Genomic DNA, 17,259 nt, shown 5'->3' with positions numbered 1-17,259 from the left:
TCCGACATTCCATATCTATTTTCCTACACAGGATGTGAGTAAAGAAAAAGAGAAAGTAGTGTAGGGCATGTCTTAGTCTGCCATAATAACAAAATGTCATAGACCAGTGGCTTAAACAACAAAAATTCATTTTCTCAGTCTGGAGGCTGGAAAGTCCAAGGTCAAGGTTCCAGCAATGTTTGGTTTCTGGTGAGGGCCCTGTTCCTGGCTTACAGATGGCCACCCATTTTGCTGTGACCTTACGTGGCCTTTCTTCAGTGTGTATGGTATAGAAAGAGAGAAATCTCTCCCTTTCTTTTTTATAAGGCTACCTCCTATAGGACCTCACCCATATGACCTCATTTAGCCTTAATTACCTCCTGAAAGCTCTATCTCCAAATACTGTCACATTGGCAATTAGACTTTAACATATGAATTTGGGGGGGGGGGGACACAAATGTTCAGTCCCTAACAGCTACATAGGACCTAACATGTGTGACATGGGTCTTTTGTCAGCCTCTCATTTCTGGGTACATTGTGGTCATATGTTCCAGAGGCTGAAACCCTGATAATAGTCCCTCTATTACATAACTTTCAAAATTAGATTGGGATTCCAGTGTTTTGTTAAAATGAAAATAAGTGGCCTCAATGTACCTTTTTGGTTACTATACAGATTCCATGGAAAAAGGAACAGATCTGATAGACTTCATATTTCTTGTCTCCAGGTTCTTCTTTGTGGTCCAGTTGGTCCAAAACTGCACGAGCTTCTTGATGACAATGTATTTGTTCCACCAGAGTCACTGCAAGAAGTGGATGAGTTCCACCTCATTTTAGAGTATCAAGCAGGTAAGAGAAATGAGTGAGTACCGGTGTAAGACTCGGCAGGGGAGTGTGTAATGTTATGTTGAGGAGTAACTGTCCTACAGATTTCTCTGTGTAAATTATAGGATCCCTGTTCTTTCTTTACCACAGGTTTCCTGCACTGATGCTGGCCATTGTCTCAAGGGAGAGTGCTAGAGTATTATAACAGTGAAGATAATTTCCAAATCTATAAACAGAATTGATCTGAAACCAAGAGGAATCAGGATGTAGGAAAGCAGGCATCTTAAACACAAACCTATAAAGTTTTTCTTTATTACTAAGGAAAGAAAAGGGCAGGTAACATCTGTTCAACTCTGTGCTCGATTCTGCCCAAGGCCTTTCTGGGCAACTGTTCCAAGCTGCTTAGATTTGATGCTGGGCCTCTGGCAAGCTTCCTCTGAATTGCTTTGTTTTCCCTTGGGTGTGTAACTGGAAGTGTTATATATTTAACAACGCATATTATTTCCCGTTACATAACGTTTTAATGTTTATCACTCCAAGCCACTCCATCCAGCTCCCCCCTCCCCCCAGTAGATTTTGTTACAGAGTCTGCAGATCTGATTTCGGAAAGAATCCTAAATACCTGAACGTAATTTGGTTCTGTGTATTTGCTGGGTATCTTTCCTCTACTCAGAGGCCAGCCTTTTGAATTTGATTCAACATGTTAATTCAAGTTAAAAACTCAAACATCGAAACAGACTAATTGGCACCTTAAAGCAGTATGTACTTAATATGCTTCAGTGAACTGCTTCCAAATCAGAAATTAAGAGAACCTTACCTACTAGAGTAATTAACTTTAATCTAAGATATGAAATATAGTGCTTCTTGAAAATTATGCCTTTCTTCAAGTAGAAAACGGGATTGTTTCTGGTTCTCTTTGGGGTATTTACTAGAATCAGTCAGGAGGTTAAGAAGGTCAGGGTCTGAAAATTAGGGACCGAATGTTAGGGCAGGCATCTCACATTTAATAATATACAAGTTTTGAGTTGCTTTCAGTTTTAGTTTCCCCAAATGGGAAATCAGAGTGATGGTTCTTACTGCCTGAAGGCTGTGGTAAGGACTAAGAGGTAGTGTGTTTAAGCACTATGAACTGCTCAAATGAAAGGCATGAACAAGACTGTTGACTGAAAGAATCTAGAATAACTAAAGATGTGTCTTCGATGTGCTACTGATGCTGCTGCCAGTTGCATGTTCTCATTGCCATTTCTGTTGGCACTCACATTCTAGACTTGGGACCTTTCTGGTTCCTGGTGTCTGTCATTTCCCCTGGGGACAAGAGTGGAGAGACTGTTTCCTCACGAAGACTGCTGTTGTGTTTGATAGACATGCCTTACATATAGTTCAGAGGATGGCACAGCTGATCTTGACAGGAGACTGTCTCCATCCTTAGGTTGAGAAGCTTACACTTCAGTTTTTCTTTTCTCGGCCATATTTTTTAGAATAAAGCAGATCTTTTATTAAACTTTGACATTTTTATCAGACTCTGGAGGGAACCTAGTCTAGTGGCAGCAGCTGTTGGGTCAGCTCTCTTAACAGAAGTCCATCCCCTGCTTCTCTCTAACCTGGATGAATAAATTCCCAGGAAGAATTGTCAACTTTTCCCTCCTCCTCTCCTGCCAGACGTCTCCAGAGAAGCTTATTTTCAGGCTTTGAGCCAGGGATCCAGTGAGTCATTACATACGTTTTGCTGACTCAGTGGCTGGAGGGCAGGATGGTAAATTGAGAGAAGACATCACTTAAATAAATGCAAAGCCATATGAGAAAAGAGGGGCATTAACCTATTACTAGGCGCTCACGCTGTCTGAGTTTCAGTCACTTTGCTTCTCAGGCAGCTCCATCAGACCTGTGCAAACAGCCAGTGAAGAGCCCTTCACATCCCTCCTTGTCTTCACGTTGCAAAAGCCCATTTATTTTTATCTCGCTCATTTTTTTTTTTGCTGAAGGAACTGATTTATTTTGAACTCTCTGTGGCTTTTTTCCCCCTAAGTTAACTTAGGCAGTGCGTCCTAGCGGCTTCATTCTTTAAAGGCCAGTTCCAGGTCTTGCCCTACAGAGAATACTAATGTCGCATCTTTCCCCCCATGTACAGTCTCATTAGTTGGGGAAATATTGGACTTGGAGTTCATACCCATACTTTTTGTTGTTGTGGGCATTAGAGACTGTTCTCTTGCTCCTGTATCTTGCTGTTCGTTCATGTGGCTGAGTGCCAGGTTCAGTGTGAGCAGAAGTCTGATGATAGTAGGAGACACTGCTCTGCCCTCTGCTACCATCCACTGCAGGAGACAGATTCCTGAACAAATGATTGCAAAGTAAAGTGCCAACTCCTATAACTGGGTGTACCAGTAGCCCAGGGAAGGAAGTCATTGGATATTCTTGGGGGTGACAGAGTTAGGAAAGGATTCATGGGGAGGTCGTCCTGGTGTCTGCTCTTTAAATGAAGTAGAGCTAGACTACTACACTCCACTCTGTGGACCACCATTGGGTATTTTGTTTGGACATGACCAGGAGCTAAGAAAGGAATATAGTTTTAACAAGTATAATCATTGCATTGGGGTTTAGTAAATAGGTATTTTCTTTTTTTTCCTGCTTTCATAGATTTTTATATAAATGACCCACAATTAAATGTTTCTTCAGAGGAATGGATTCAAGAAGCTAATTGCCCTGGCCAGTGTAGCTCAGTTGGTTGAGTGTCGTCCTGTGCACTGAAAGGTTGCCAGGTCGATTCCCAGTCAGGGCACATGCCCAGGTTGTAGGCTCGATCTCAGGTCGGGGGGTGTGCAGGAAGCAACTAATCGATGCTTCTCTCTCATACCAATGTTTCTCTCCCCCTCTCTCTTCATCTCTCTGTAAAATCAATTTTTTTTAAAAAAGAAAGCTGAACTTAAAGTAAGGAGGATTCTCCCAGCTTTGACACTTGCTCTACAGTAAGCCCTACACATGCGTGCACACAGGTGCTCTCCACAGAGAGGCAGAGCTTCTGTTTGGAGAGGCCTGTTGTAGAAAGGAGGAAGGAGGTTGCTAACTGCAGTTGGCAGATCACGCAAGATGAAGAAACCCTCTGCTATGGGTTGTTTGTCTTAGGAGAAAACTTTCTGAAGGAATATCCAGAATGTGATAGAAACCAAGTTTTTCAACTAGTTTTCAGCATGTGGGCTTCCCTTGTATAAATGGGACAAACCCTTAAACCCTGTGGAGGGAAAGCCACGTAAACCTGAATTATATCAAGTCCTTGCCCCAGAGTGTCCCTGCTGGTGGTGACAGGTTTCTCCTCACCCAGCCCCCACTCGGGGGTGGCCTCATACAAGAATTGCCCTAAGCAGTTGCAGAGCCTCGGTGGCCCTTTGGCTGACTTAATTTCAAGATTTTCTGCCAAGTCTTTATGGACAAGAAGGTGAACTCTGTGGTAAAGCCTCTGATTGTGAAGCTTCACCAGGTGAGCTCGGAGAGGGCCCCTGTCTCCTTCCCTGCTTTAGGACTCACAGTGCAGCACTCCTCTCCAGTACTGGGCAGTGGTGGGGCCTTAATCAGTAGTTTTCCACCTAAATGCATGCCAAGATCTCAGTGGTGGGGCCTCGCCACCTGCACATTTAAAGCTAGTTCCCCGGGGAACTCTGATACATGGCCAGTGCTGAGAGCTATTCCTATAGATGAGCAGATCCAAACTCCTCCGCCTACTAGGAGACCCACCCCAGGACGGATCTGCCTCCCTCTACTGAAAGCATGTCAAACTCAAAAGCTAACTTGGGCCACATGAACAAGGTTTAAATTTATGTGGGCCGCAAAAAAAAAGCTTTAATTTTATAGAAACATAGGTTTATTTCGATAGAGACATGCTGAATACAAAGGGCTGAAATAAATGAGTAATTGTTAACATAAAATAATAGAACATTTTAATAAAAATTAATATTTTTTCTTGAACATTAACTTACCAGACACTGAATAACTGCACAAATTAATAAGCGTAATGCAAATAAACCTATTTTTCTTGTTCTCCAAAAGCAAAATATTTCCTGTTGCGCACACCAAACAAGTCAGTACAAGACCGATCGGCTGCTAAAATATTCGCTGCTAGTATTAGTGGAGAGAAATGGAGCTCCTGTGCGTTAAGGCGTGTAAGGGAAATGAATGCAACACGATTATAGTAATCAGTCATTAACGAACATTGTAGTTCATTATTAATAATTATGTATAGCAGGGTATTGTAAAAATCAAGTTACAAAATTTTTATTAAAACGCTTCTTACATACCGTTATATTGGCTGGGCCGCAGAAATATTCGTTGTGGGCTGCAAGTTTGACATGCTTGCTCTACTGGGATCAGATTAGTAGGTGCTGAGTGGGCACTCTGTGCCAGGGGCTGTGACAAATGCTGTGGGAACCAGACATACGTGTTACCTTTATAGAGCTGGCAATCTGTTCAGGGAGACGTAGCACAAATGTGTGAAAAATGATTTAGGTTTGACTACTAGTTCTAAATAGTAGAAGAGATAACTCAAAGCAAAATAATTACCACAGACCATGGAAAGGAAAATCTCTGTGGATGCTTAAAGTACTGAAAGTGTACTTCAGGCTGGAGCAGTCACAACCATTCATGAAGGAAGTTGCACTTGAACTTGGTCTTGAGCAGTCATTTACAGCAGCTCACTCAGAGGATGTTAAGAGCAGCCAGATGCTCTTACCTTCTGGACCAAGTGCCTGGAAACCACCGGTGGGCAGCAGGGGGGAGGGAGTGCAGTCAGCTTGACTCTTGGAATTTCAGCCTCCTTAGGTCCCAACTAAGTGAAAGGTGCTCAGGACATTGCTGTGAGGTGGAGACAGAGAAAGGCAGCATTGCTGTGTGCAGGGACAAGTGTGCTATGCACTGTATGCTGGTATTTGTAAGTGATGCTACTGTCCTGTAACTGGGAAAGGACACAGGCATCCTGTCTTTGAAAAGCTCAGTGGACAGCAGAGCTTTCCTGGGACTCAGAGTGAGCTAATTGCCACCCTTTGATAAAGGTGTATAGTACCCATACTGTGTTTCTGTGTATTTGGTTTGTTTGTTTCATTACTGACCACTGTCTTCCTGGATACAATGCCGTGCTTATCTCAGGCCATTGAAGCGAGGCTCTACTCAGCCAGAAGCCAGCCTCCCCTGAGAAAAGGCTCTGGGGAGCCCAGCAAGCCCCCTCACCTCCCACTTCCCCCCACAGCTAGGAGACTTAAAGCCTCTTCCTTTTCTTCCCATTGTGTTGACTGGGCTTTTCTAGGGGAGGAGTGGGGCCAGTTAAAAGCTCCCCATGCCAACCGATTCATCTTCTCCCACGACCTCTCCAACGGGGCCATGAGTATGCTGGAGGTGTTTGTGTCTAGCCTGGAAGAGTTTCAGCCAGACCTGGTGGTCCTCTCTGGATTGCACATGATGGAGGGACAAAGCAAGGAGTTCCAGAGAAAGAGACTCTTGGAGGTAATAGCACTGTTCTAGAATTTCACAGATCTCAGCAGTGTGTTTCTTCAGAATCCTGCTTCTTTTGGCCTCTACAGCTTACGCTGCCTTGCCCTCAGTTCTGGCCTTCCCAGGAGATATCACGGCAGCTGGCTCTGAACCTTCCTCTTGCTCTAGGGAGGCACCTCACAGTATTATTTCAGACACAGGCAGCAGCTTGAGTAGGACAGGTCAGAACATCTTCCTGCCTGAGCCTCTGTATCCTGTGCTAAACTGAATGTGGCTGAAAGCTGCAGTGTTTATAGTTTGTGTCCTTTGTGTTATGTGTCATCTCACATCCCATCAGCTATTGCTGCAGTTTCATATAGCAGTTGAAGCCAACTGCTCAGTTTAGGTCCCCAGGAATAGGCTGATTACATGAACATATAGGGGCGGTCCTTTGTGCTCTCTGAGTCTGTAATCCAGTGCTTCTCTGCAGAGCCTAGGTGTCCCTGTTTCCACAGAGGCCATGGAAACCTACATAGCTTGGAGTTTTCATGAGGATGCAAAGAAGACAGTGACAATACACACTCCTCTAGGACCTGATCTTTTCTTCCTTTTGTCTGACTTCTATATCTAATAGCATTGCTGTCCTCTTTTTACAGGTTGTGACCTCCATTTCTGACATCCCCGTTGGTATTCCAATTCACCTAGAGCTGGCCAGCATGACCAATAGGGAGCTCATGAGCAGCATTGTGCATCAGGTAACCATGTGGGCAGCACATGGGGCCCTCATTGGCCCTGACTCTCATGGGGCCTTGCAAAGACGTGCCTTTGTCCAGCAGGACCAGCTGTTTGGGCTCAGGGGCCAGCTCACTGAGGCATGGCTGTCATGTCACTCAAATTTAGGTCCTTGGAGATCTAAATAAGGAACCAGAACTGTTCTGGAACAGGATCTCCTCCTAGGTTAGAAATACGGCAGTGCATCTGATGGGTTCATGGGCTGTTCTTCTAGAATGGGGAAGTTGGGAGTGAATGGTCTATAGCTCAGCTGCTTTCAACGGAATGTCAAGAAGCTCAGAGAAAGGGATTAGGGGGAGCTTTACTCCCTTACCACCAAGCATCACGTGTTCACCCCTGCCTTGGGACGGCTAAAGTGATTAGATAAATTTGAGAGGGTAATGCTTAAGAATATAGACTTGGGGAACCTGAGTTGGAATGCTAGCTTTGCCATTCACTAGCTTTATGAACTTGGGCAAGTTAGTTACCCTTTTATTTTATTATTATTTAACCTTTATAATGGTTAATCATATGTTTCAAAACCCCTAAAATATTAAAAGCTATACAATAAAGCCACCGTCCCTCTTTCCCACCACTTGTACCCACTGTTAGTACTCTCATTAGTTTCATCTGTCTCTCTCCAGTGTATATATATATACACACACACACACACACACACACACACACACTGAATGGCCAGATTATTATGACCACCTGACGTTTGTATGCAAATTAGCTATCATTTCACGCTGAAGTTGCTAGAGGGCCAGACCATTATAAATAAGGAAGCAGGTTTACCACAACAGAAGTGATTTTTTTCTGAAGATATGGGTAAACAACGCGATTTAACAGCCTTTGAATGTGGTATATATATACTGAGTGGCCAGATTATTATGACCACCCTATCAGTACTTTGTTGGGCCACCTTTTGCCTTCAATACTGCAGCGATTCTTCTTGGCATTGACTCCACGAGATGTTGAAAGGTGATGCGAGGAATCTGACACCATGCCTGATGAATAGCACTGTCCAGTTCTGTGAGGTTTGATGGTTGTGGAACCAGCTGCCTGATGGTTCTTTTAACTTCGTCCCACAAATGTTCAATTGGATTGAGATCTTGTGATTGTGGGGGCCACCTAATAATTAAGGTAAAGTCTCCCTCATGTTCTTGAAACCACTCCTGCACAATACAAGCACGGTGGCATGGCTAATTGTCTTGTTGGAAGAAGCTATCTCCATTGGGATACGCCATCAACATGATAGGATGAACTTGATCAGCAACGATACTTAGGTATGTTGTGCTATTCTGACGTTTTTCCACACGAATTAAAGGGCCCAAATCATGCCAGGAAAACATGCCCCAAACCATAACACTGCCCCCACAGCTTGAAGGGTTGTACTCATGCATGTGGGGTGCATGCTTTCATGCTGTTTCTGCCAAATTCTCACCCTGCCATCTGCATGATGCAACTGGAAACGTGATTCATCGGACCACATGACTTTTTTCCAATGCTCGACTGCCCAATCCTTGTGTTCCTGTGCGAATTGGAGACGTTTTATCTTGGTAACTGCAGACAGCAAAGGTGTTCGAACAGGCCTTCGGCTTCCATATCCCATACAATACAGTGTACGGCTAATTTGCCTACAAATGTCAGGTGGCCATAATAATCTGGCCACTCATGTTCAAATATATCCCACGTTCAAAGGCTGTTAAATCGCATTGTTTACCCATATCTTCAGAAAAAAATCACTTCTACTGTCATGGTAAACAACCTGCTTCCCTATTTATAATGGTCTGGCCCTCTAGCAACTTCAGCGTGAAATTATAGCTAATTTGCCTACAAACGTCAGGTGGTCATAATAATCTGGTCACTCAGTGTATATGCAAATATGGGAATATGTCCTTATTTTTAAGCCCTTTTATTAAAAAAAATATAGTATAAGTAAATACACATTCTACCACTTCGATCTTTTTCACTAAGTGAATTTGTTTTATTGGGTTTAAAAAAAATTTTTCTAAGAATTTATTTGAGACAAACTGATGGCATATGCTAGGGAGCAAGATCTCAAATACTTCTCACTAAGCAGATTTTGGAGGTCTTTTTTCTGTCATCACTTGGAGAATATCCTCGTCTTTTCACAGCCATGTGGTTAAAAGGAATGTGTGGGCACCTCAGTTTATTGAACCTGAATCTTCTCAATAGTGCATTACCCTTTGCTATTCCATATAGGCCTACAAACAGTGACTTTGTACATGGTTTTATTTTGCCCATGAACAAGTACATATGTATAGTACTCAGAAGTAAAATTGGCTGGATAGCAGAAAAAGCATCTGTAAATTTGATATTGCCAAATTGCCTTCCATGAGAATTACACCAATTTACTTCCACTAGAATTCTTTACAAGTGCTCATTATTTCCTCATGTCCTTGTGACCTGAATGTGATTAAAAACATGCACAGCCAGTGTGGCTCAGTGGTTGAGCATCAACCTATGAACCAGGAGGTCGAGATTTGATTCCTGGTCAGGGCTCATGCTCAGTTGCGGGCTTGATCCCCAACAGGGGGTGTGCAGGAGGTAGCCAATCCATGATTCTCTCTCATCATTGATGTCTCTCTCTCTCCCTCTCCCTTCCTCTTTGAAATGATAAAAAATGAATAAATAAAAAAAAGAATTTTCCTGATAAAGCATTAAAATTTAGTTTTAAAAAATTGTTTAAAAATAACACAATAAAAACATGCATTGTCACCAGTCCTACAGGTGAGAAATATTTCACAATAGTTTTTTTAACTTAGACTACTTTTTTTTTATTGATACTATTACAGATGTCCCATATTTCCCTCCCATTTGCCTCTCTCCACCCAGCTCACCCGCTCCCCCCACCCCAGACTTTACTTTTTAGAGAAGTTTTAGGGGTACAAGCAAAATGAGCCAGAATATAGAGTTCCCATATACCCCCTACCCAAACCCACCCAGTCTCCCCCAGTATCCCACCCACTGCACCATAGTGGGATACTTGGTACAGTTGGTGGGACCTACACTCACACATCATTGCCAGACAAAATATGTGGTTTACATTAGGGTTCACTCTTGTAGTTTTTATTTGCATTTCTCTTTTATAGGTTTACTTTTTAAAAAGGAAGCCATTTTTATCTCATTTTCTGTGTAACTGTTTACTTAATCTCTCCTCAGTCCCCTTATCTGTAAAATGGAGGTAATCCCTCCTTTTCTCCCTCCCTCCCTCCCTCTCTTTGTCCCTCCCTTGAGGGTTACAGTAAGAATTGAGTGAAATAAAGCCATTAGTTCAGTGCCTGGAATAGAACGTGCAGTAAATGGAAGTGCTATTACATTAGCAAAGGTACAGGTCATTGATTTTTAAGTAAATAAAAATACATACACATAAATCCCTCTACCCATACCTACATACCTGCATATATACGGGGGCTGATCTCTCTTGCACTAACAGTCATCTTATATGTATTTCTCTGGCTGTAAGGAGGAAAGTGCTAAGTAAGAAAGATGGTGAGGTGGACATAGTGGTTCCCTTTACGATAGAAAACTGGCTCAACAGAGAGTTCTGGTCAAGATGATGGTGTAGGTAAATGTGGTACTTGGAACCTCCCACAACCACAACAGAGTTACAATTACAGAACAACCATCATTCAAAACCCCTGAAATCTAGCTAAACAGAAGTCCTATAACTAAGAATATAAAGAAACAGCCACATTGAGACTGGTAGGAGGGCAGAGGCTTGGAACAGGCTGGTCCCACACTCACATGTGGCAGTTAATAATTGGGAGAGATATCTTGGCTGTAGAGATCTCCCCTAAGGAGTAAGGGGTCCCTGCCCCACATCAGAACCCCCAGCCCAGGGTTCCAGTGCCAGGAAGAGAAGTCCCCATAACTTCTGGCTGTAAAGATCAGTGGGGATTACAACTAAGTGAAATGGAGGTCTGCTAGAGTCCCAGGTGTTCCTCTTAAAGGGCCCATGAATGCACAAACTTAACTTGGACTCATTCCAAGCACTTTGAGCCCAACACTGGGGTGGTAGCTTGAAACACAGCAGGGACATACAAGGAGGAACTGAATTGTCTAGCAAGGGCTGGAGGAGCAGCCTTCTCTCAGACAGAAGTACTGGCAGAAGCCATTGTTCCACAGAGTTGGCAGGCGGGTGCCATATCTGAGTCTCCATCAACCTGGCTAAAACTCATAGCTCTGCCCTGGTGATTCCTGAGACCCCACCCTACCCAACTTGCGGGTCCACCCAAGCCTTTTCCAGTAGTTTTCCATACAAATAGCCTCTCTTGGCTCATGCTTTGGACTTTCCTAAAATCTATCAAACAGGATTTGGCCTAAACATACCCCATACATTTTGCTAAGAGGCCCCACACCTGGCTAGCAGCTACCAACCTCAGTTAGCAGCCTGAACTCTCCTGGGTACCTCCATGCCCAGTACAAGTAGCAGCCATCTGTAGACTGCTCTGTTGCTCACGCCAGATGGCCCCAGGCAGGATAGAGGCAGTGGCTGACCTTGTACCTCCCAGGAGGCCCCAGAGCCAGTGGGCCTGGTAGACAGCTACAGACCACACTAGATTACAACCCAACCACCTCCACAGTGGCACACACAAGGGGCAGACTCAGCAGGCACCAAAGCCCCAATGAAGTGAGACCTGCTCCATGGGGTTGACTCCTGCACAGCAGCTCCTCTGCTATAATTGCAGCCAGTCCTTGCAGCCAATCAGCCTGAGGATAAATATCTCCCAGAAATGTGCCAACAGCAATCAAGACTCGGCTACAACAGGACAGTGCACACAGCTCACATGGGGTACACTTGGAGCACCCAGCTAGGTGACCAGGGAGGCTGCACCACTGGGCCCTATAGGACACCTACTACATAAGGCCACTCTACCAAGTCTGGGAGAGAGCAGCTCTGCCTAATACATAGAAACAAACAGAGGGAAGCAGCCAAAATGAGACAAAAAAACAGGTCCCAAATGAAAGAACAGGAGAAATCTCCAGAAGAACTAAATTAACACTTTTTGTACTGCTCACGAGCTTTCTCGTGTTTCGCGCGCCATCTGTTAAGGACTGCTCACGAGTTTTCTCGTTTTTCACGCGCCATCTGTTATGGACCTTAGATGTCAACACACTGTCTTGTCCACATCGAATGAAGCGATCTCATTGGTGGAAACCGTGCAGGTCAATCTACGAAAAACTATATAATTGCATGAACCCATAAAGCATTGCAGTTACATTGTATTTTGGTCATTCAAATAGTCTTCGTCTTCAAGTTCCTGGCACTTTTAGAAATGCCCTCTCTCAGAAAAAGGAAGGAAACCAACGAAACTGATACACTTCCTTTCGTGTTGTTCCATTCTAAGGAAAACGATGAAATGGACAAAAAAAGTAGTGCTGTACCTTATAAACTGTGGACTTTTCAATTCATTTAGAGTGTACAACATCCTCAATCCACAAGCAAAAATGAAGTATAAACAGTTTCTGCTATCGGTGGCGAGAGACTGGATAATGGATGACAATAATGAAGGCTCTCTGGAACCAGAGACAAATCTGTCCAGCCCTTCCCCTGGGGGTGCAAGGAGAGCACCTCGTAAAGATCCACCCAAAAGGTTGCCAGGTGACATGAAGCAGCATGAACCTACGTGTATTCCAGCGAGTGGAAAGAAAAAATTTCCTACGAGAGCCTGCAGAGTTTGTGCCGCCCATGGAAAAAGGAGCGAATCTAGATACTTATGTAAATTTTGTTTGGTCCCTCTTCATAGAGGAAAATGTTTTATGCAGTCCCATACGTTAAAGAAGTACTAGGAACTTTAATTGTTTAATTGTTTTTGTAAATAAAAATGTTATAATTATTGAAAAACAACACCTAAAGTGCATTATGATCTGTAGTTATGATGATTTAAATAACGTGCAGTTTGCCCAAAAACGTGCAGTCCCTGGAGGATGTCTTGGAGATTTCTATGCGGTACGAAATGTGTTTAAGTAGAGGCAAGCAATCTACCAGATACAGAATTCAAAACAATGGTTATAGGGATGCTCAAGGAACTTAGTGAAAACTTCAATTAAAAAAAAGGACATGAGAACCATAAATAACCAGTCAGAAATGAAAGGTATGATAAACTGAAATGAATAATTTACAGGAAATAAACAGTAGAGTCGATGAAGCAGAGAATCAAATTAGTGACTCTAAATATATAGAAGAAAAAAGAATTTTAAAAATGAGAACAGTGCCCTGGCCACATGGCTCAGTTGATTGGAGTACCATCCCATATACCAAAAGATTGCAGTTTCTATTCCTGGTCAGGGCACATACCTGGGTGGCAGATTCAATTCCAGGTTAGGGTGCCTACAGGAGGCAACAAATTGACGATTCTCTCTCTAGCCCCCGCCTCCCCCCCCCCCCACCTTTCCTTTCTCTAAAAATCAATAGAAACATATCCTCAGATGAGGATTTTTAAAAATGAGGATAGTTTAAGGTCCCTCTGGGATAACATCAAACATACCAAAACTTGCATCAGAAGGGGAAGAGAGAGCTAGGGTTGAAAACCTGTTTGTAGAAATAATGACAGAAAACTTCCCTACTTAGTAAAGAAAATAAACATTCAAGCCCAGGAAGCACAGAGTTCCAAATAAGACGAACTCAAAGAGGCCCACACCAAGACACATAAATTAAAATGCCATAATTAAAAAGACAATCTTAAAAGAAGCAAGAGAAAAGTAGTTAGTTACCTACAACAGAGCTCCCATAACCCTGCCAGCTGATTTTGCAACAGAAACTTTGCAGGCCAGAAGGGACTGGCACCTACATCCACAATTACTTTACCAGCAAAGCTATCATTAGAATCAAAGGTCAGCTAAAGAGCTTCCCAGACAAGAAAAAGCTAAAGGAGTTCATTACCACCAAACCAGTATTACATGAAATGTTAAAGGGTTTTTAAGAAGAAGAAGGAAAATCAAAAGTAAGACTAATAAGAGGGCAATAAATCATATCTATCAACAGTTACTTTAAATGCTCAAATCAAAAGACATACAGTGCTCAGTTGGTTTGAGAGTCGTCCCATACACTAAAAGGTTGCAAGTTTGATCCCAGGTCAGCACCTGCCTAGACTGCAGATTTGATCCCTGGTCAGGGTGCATACGGGAGGCAACTGAGCCATGTTTCTCACATCAGTGTTTCTCTCCCTCTTTCTAAAATCAGTTAAACAAAAAACATCCTCAGATGAGGATTTTTCAAAAAGATATATGGTGACTAGAATGGATAAAAAATTGTATGAAACTTAATATCAAAAGACAGACTAAAAGTGAAGGGATGAAAAAAAGATATTTCATGAAAGTGGAAACAAAAAACCAGCTGGGGTAGCAATACTTATGCCAGATAAACTAGACTTTAAAACAAAGGATACAACAAGAAACAAACAAGGACCCAGCAGCTCCACTTCTGGATATTTATTCAAAGAAACAAAACATACTAAATCAGAAAGACATATACATCCATATGTTTGTTTCAGCATTATTTACAGTAGTCAAGATATGGAAACAACCTAAGTGTCCATCAACAGGTGAATGGATAAAGAAGTGATGTATGTGTACAATGGATTACGACTCAGCCATAAGAAGAATGAAATCTTGCCATCTGCAACAACATGGATGGGCCTAGAGAGTATTAGGCGAAGTGAAATAAGTCAGAGAGAGATAGATGCTGGATGACTTTACTTATATGTGGAATCCAAAAAAATAAAAATGAAAGACAGAAACATAGATACAGAGAACATTTTGATGGTTGCCAGATGGGAGGGGGGATTGAGGAATGGGTGAAAAGGGGAAGGGATTTAGAAGTATAAATTGGTAGTTACAGAATAGTCACAGAGATACAAAGTACAGCCTAAGGAATATAGTCAATATTATAACTAAGTATGGTGTCAGATGAGTATGAGATTTATTGGGGTGATCACTTAGTAAGTTATATAATGTCTAATCACTACGTTGTATACCTGAAACTAATATTGTACGTCAACTATAATTTAGAAATAATTTTTTCAATTAAAAACACAGAACAAAAGGAAAACAGGCTCAATGGCTCCTATGTGGTGCCCTTTTTCAGTGTTATTACTAAATAGAATGAGAAATAGTCTATTTAGTAATAACACCTGCCTAAAATGCTTAGCGCTAATATGAAACTGTTCTTGCTCCTTGGTGGTTATACACAAAACCACTGTGAGCCTGACTGTGTGTTGCTAGGGCCTTCTCCATTTTACTGGCATAATGCCTGCTGACATTGAGGAACTGAGAGTCATGTCCCATCAATGGTAAGAGGATCTGCTATGTATGCAAAGCTAGGCACCATGAAAAGAAATACAAAATATGTACATCTCTGCCCTTTGTCTTGTAGTGGCGTATAACAAAAGACTGGCTCTAAGACAGTGTTACTGCAACTTTCCAGTTTATCCCGAGGAATAATAAGGTGGAGATAGAGGTGTAAAACAGTTACCTATGATCTGTCACTTCCCCACCACAGACTTCAGGAGCAGGGAGTCTTGTAAGGAAGAGGTTATCCTGCCTTACTTCCTTGGCTTTAGTCATTGGCTGTGTCCTAAGATGCTGATGTGAATCAGAAAGAGACTGTCATTTTGTTTTTGTTAGCAGGTCTTTCACACGGTGACTTCCCTTGGGCTGAATGAACAGGAGCTGTTATTTCTTAGCCAGTCAGCAGCTGGACCTCACTCCTCTCTCTCTTCTTGGAATGGTGTTCCTGATGTGGGCATGGTCAGTGACATCCTGTTTTGGATCTTGAAGGAACATGGGAAGAGTAAAAGCAGAGCCTCAGACCTCACCAGGATCCATTTCCATACGCTGGTCTACCACATCCTGGCAACTGTAGATGGACACTGGGCCAACCAGTTGGCAGCCGTGGCTGCAGGAGCTCGTGTGGCTGGGACACAGGCCTGTGCCACAGAAACCATAGATACCAGCCGAGTGTCCCTGAGGGCACCCCGTGAGTTCCTGACTTCCCATTCGGAGGCAGGCTCCAGGGTCATATTCAACCCTGACGAGCCAGTGATAGAATGGCACAGGGAGGGGGTGTCCTTCCACTTCACACCCGTATTGGTCTGTAAAGATCCTATCCGAACTGTGGGCCTTGGCGATGCCATTTCAGCTGAAGGCCTCTTCTATTCAGAAGTACACCCTCACTATTAGGAAAGTTGTTATGGGTAATTTTTCTGAAGAAGGAGAACTAGCCGATTTAAGAGTTAACAGGAATTAAGTGGTTTGGAAAATAGGGTTGAGGTATCAGAACAGTTTCTAGATTTAATTCAAAGACAGCCAACAACACAATAGATTAAATTATCAGATACATTCCAACCTGCTGACAATTACGCAAAAAAGTTTCAGGTTTTAATCCAAATTTATCTACTGAGACTGGATTTTTAGGTTTGTTTATGTTGTGTTATATGGGTAAAAAATATGATTCCCAAACCCCCAGTTTACATAGCGTCTTTACCCTGGCTGGAGCGCATGCCAGCTGGGAAAAAACACTTCCCTCCTCCCCCCTCAGAAGTGCATGCTCATTCATCATGTCTAGTAAAGCCCACGGTGAGCCTCTCGTGTCCTCTCTCCGCTCAGTGTTCATGGGCAGGGTCATGACTTCCATTCAGTGTTATAATGAAAATACTTAATGAGCACACCTTAGTCTTCTAAGACAGAGCCTCAAGTAAGGACAAAATCACCCCTCCTGTGCTTCATTCTCAGTGAGGCAGGATCCCTGTGGAGCCTGGGAGAGAATTGGCCATTCTGCACTGGTTTAGAAGCCTGGCTGACCTGTAGGGTGGGTGACCATGTGAGCTGAAGGGCTGTGCCTGCCTGCCCTTGCCCTGGCTTCTTAGATTGTAGGCCAGCTGGTCAAAGACTACCATGCTGGGCACAACCTTATTGCCCAGCTCTGGACATACTTTCTCCAGTAGAAGACTGATCTTTGTTTATTCTGGTCCTTGAAGGAATCTGCTTTTACAACTGGAATATGCTTCTGTGTGTATAACTGATCATGTGTGTTTTACATTGACATATCACATCCATTTAAGAGTTTGACCTCATAAGAGCCCAGGATCATGAAGAAATATGTCATGTTATGTATTTATTTTTTTATAAATCAAAGAGACGTCTGTGTGCTTTTAAATATATTAAAAACAATTACATTTCAGGAGTCCTAAGACTATTTGCAATTGA

The 17,259-nt window shown here is 42.9% G+C and overlaps 1 protein-coding gene across 2 annotated transcripts in view; it reads left to right on the top strand.

The window, feature by feature from the left end:
- ADPGK (ADP dependent glucokinase) overlaps positions 1-17,245 on the top strand; it is a 41,970-nt gene extending 24,725 nt beyond the window's left edge. The window contains exons 4-7 of one of the 2 annotated variants that reach the window (XM_006087836.3): positions 705-825; positions 6,089-6,285; positions 6,909-7,007; positions 15,679-17,245. In XM_006087836.3, coding sequence (XP_006087898.1) covers positions 705-825; positions 6,089-6,285; positions 6,909-7,007; positions 15,679-16,233 — 972 coding nt within the window. In that variant the 3' untranslated portion in view covers positions 16,234-17,245. The remainder of the gene's footprint in view (positions 1-704; positions 826-6,088; positions 6,286-6,908; positions 7,008-15,678) is intronic. The other variant, XM_006087837.3, reaches the window with a different exon arrangement.
- The last annotated feature ends 14 nt before the right edge of the window (positions 17,246-17,259 follow it).

This window comes from Myotis lucifugus, unplaced genomic scaffold (assembly GCF_000147115.1).
Source record: "Myotis lucifugus unplaced genomic scaffold, Myoluc2.0 scaffold_41, whole genome shotgun sequence".
Lineage (NCBI taxonomy): Eukaryota > Metazoa > Chordata > Mammalia > Chiroptera > Vespertilionidae > Myotis > Myotis lucifugus.
The sequence above is the reverse complement of the archived record's forward strand: the minus strand, read 5'-3'. Positions and strand labels throughout refer to the sequence as shown.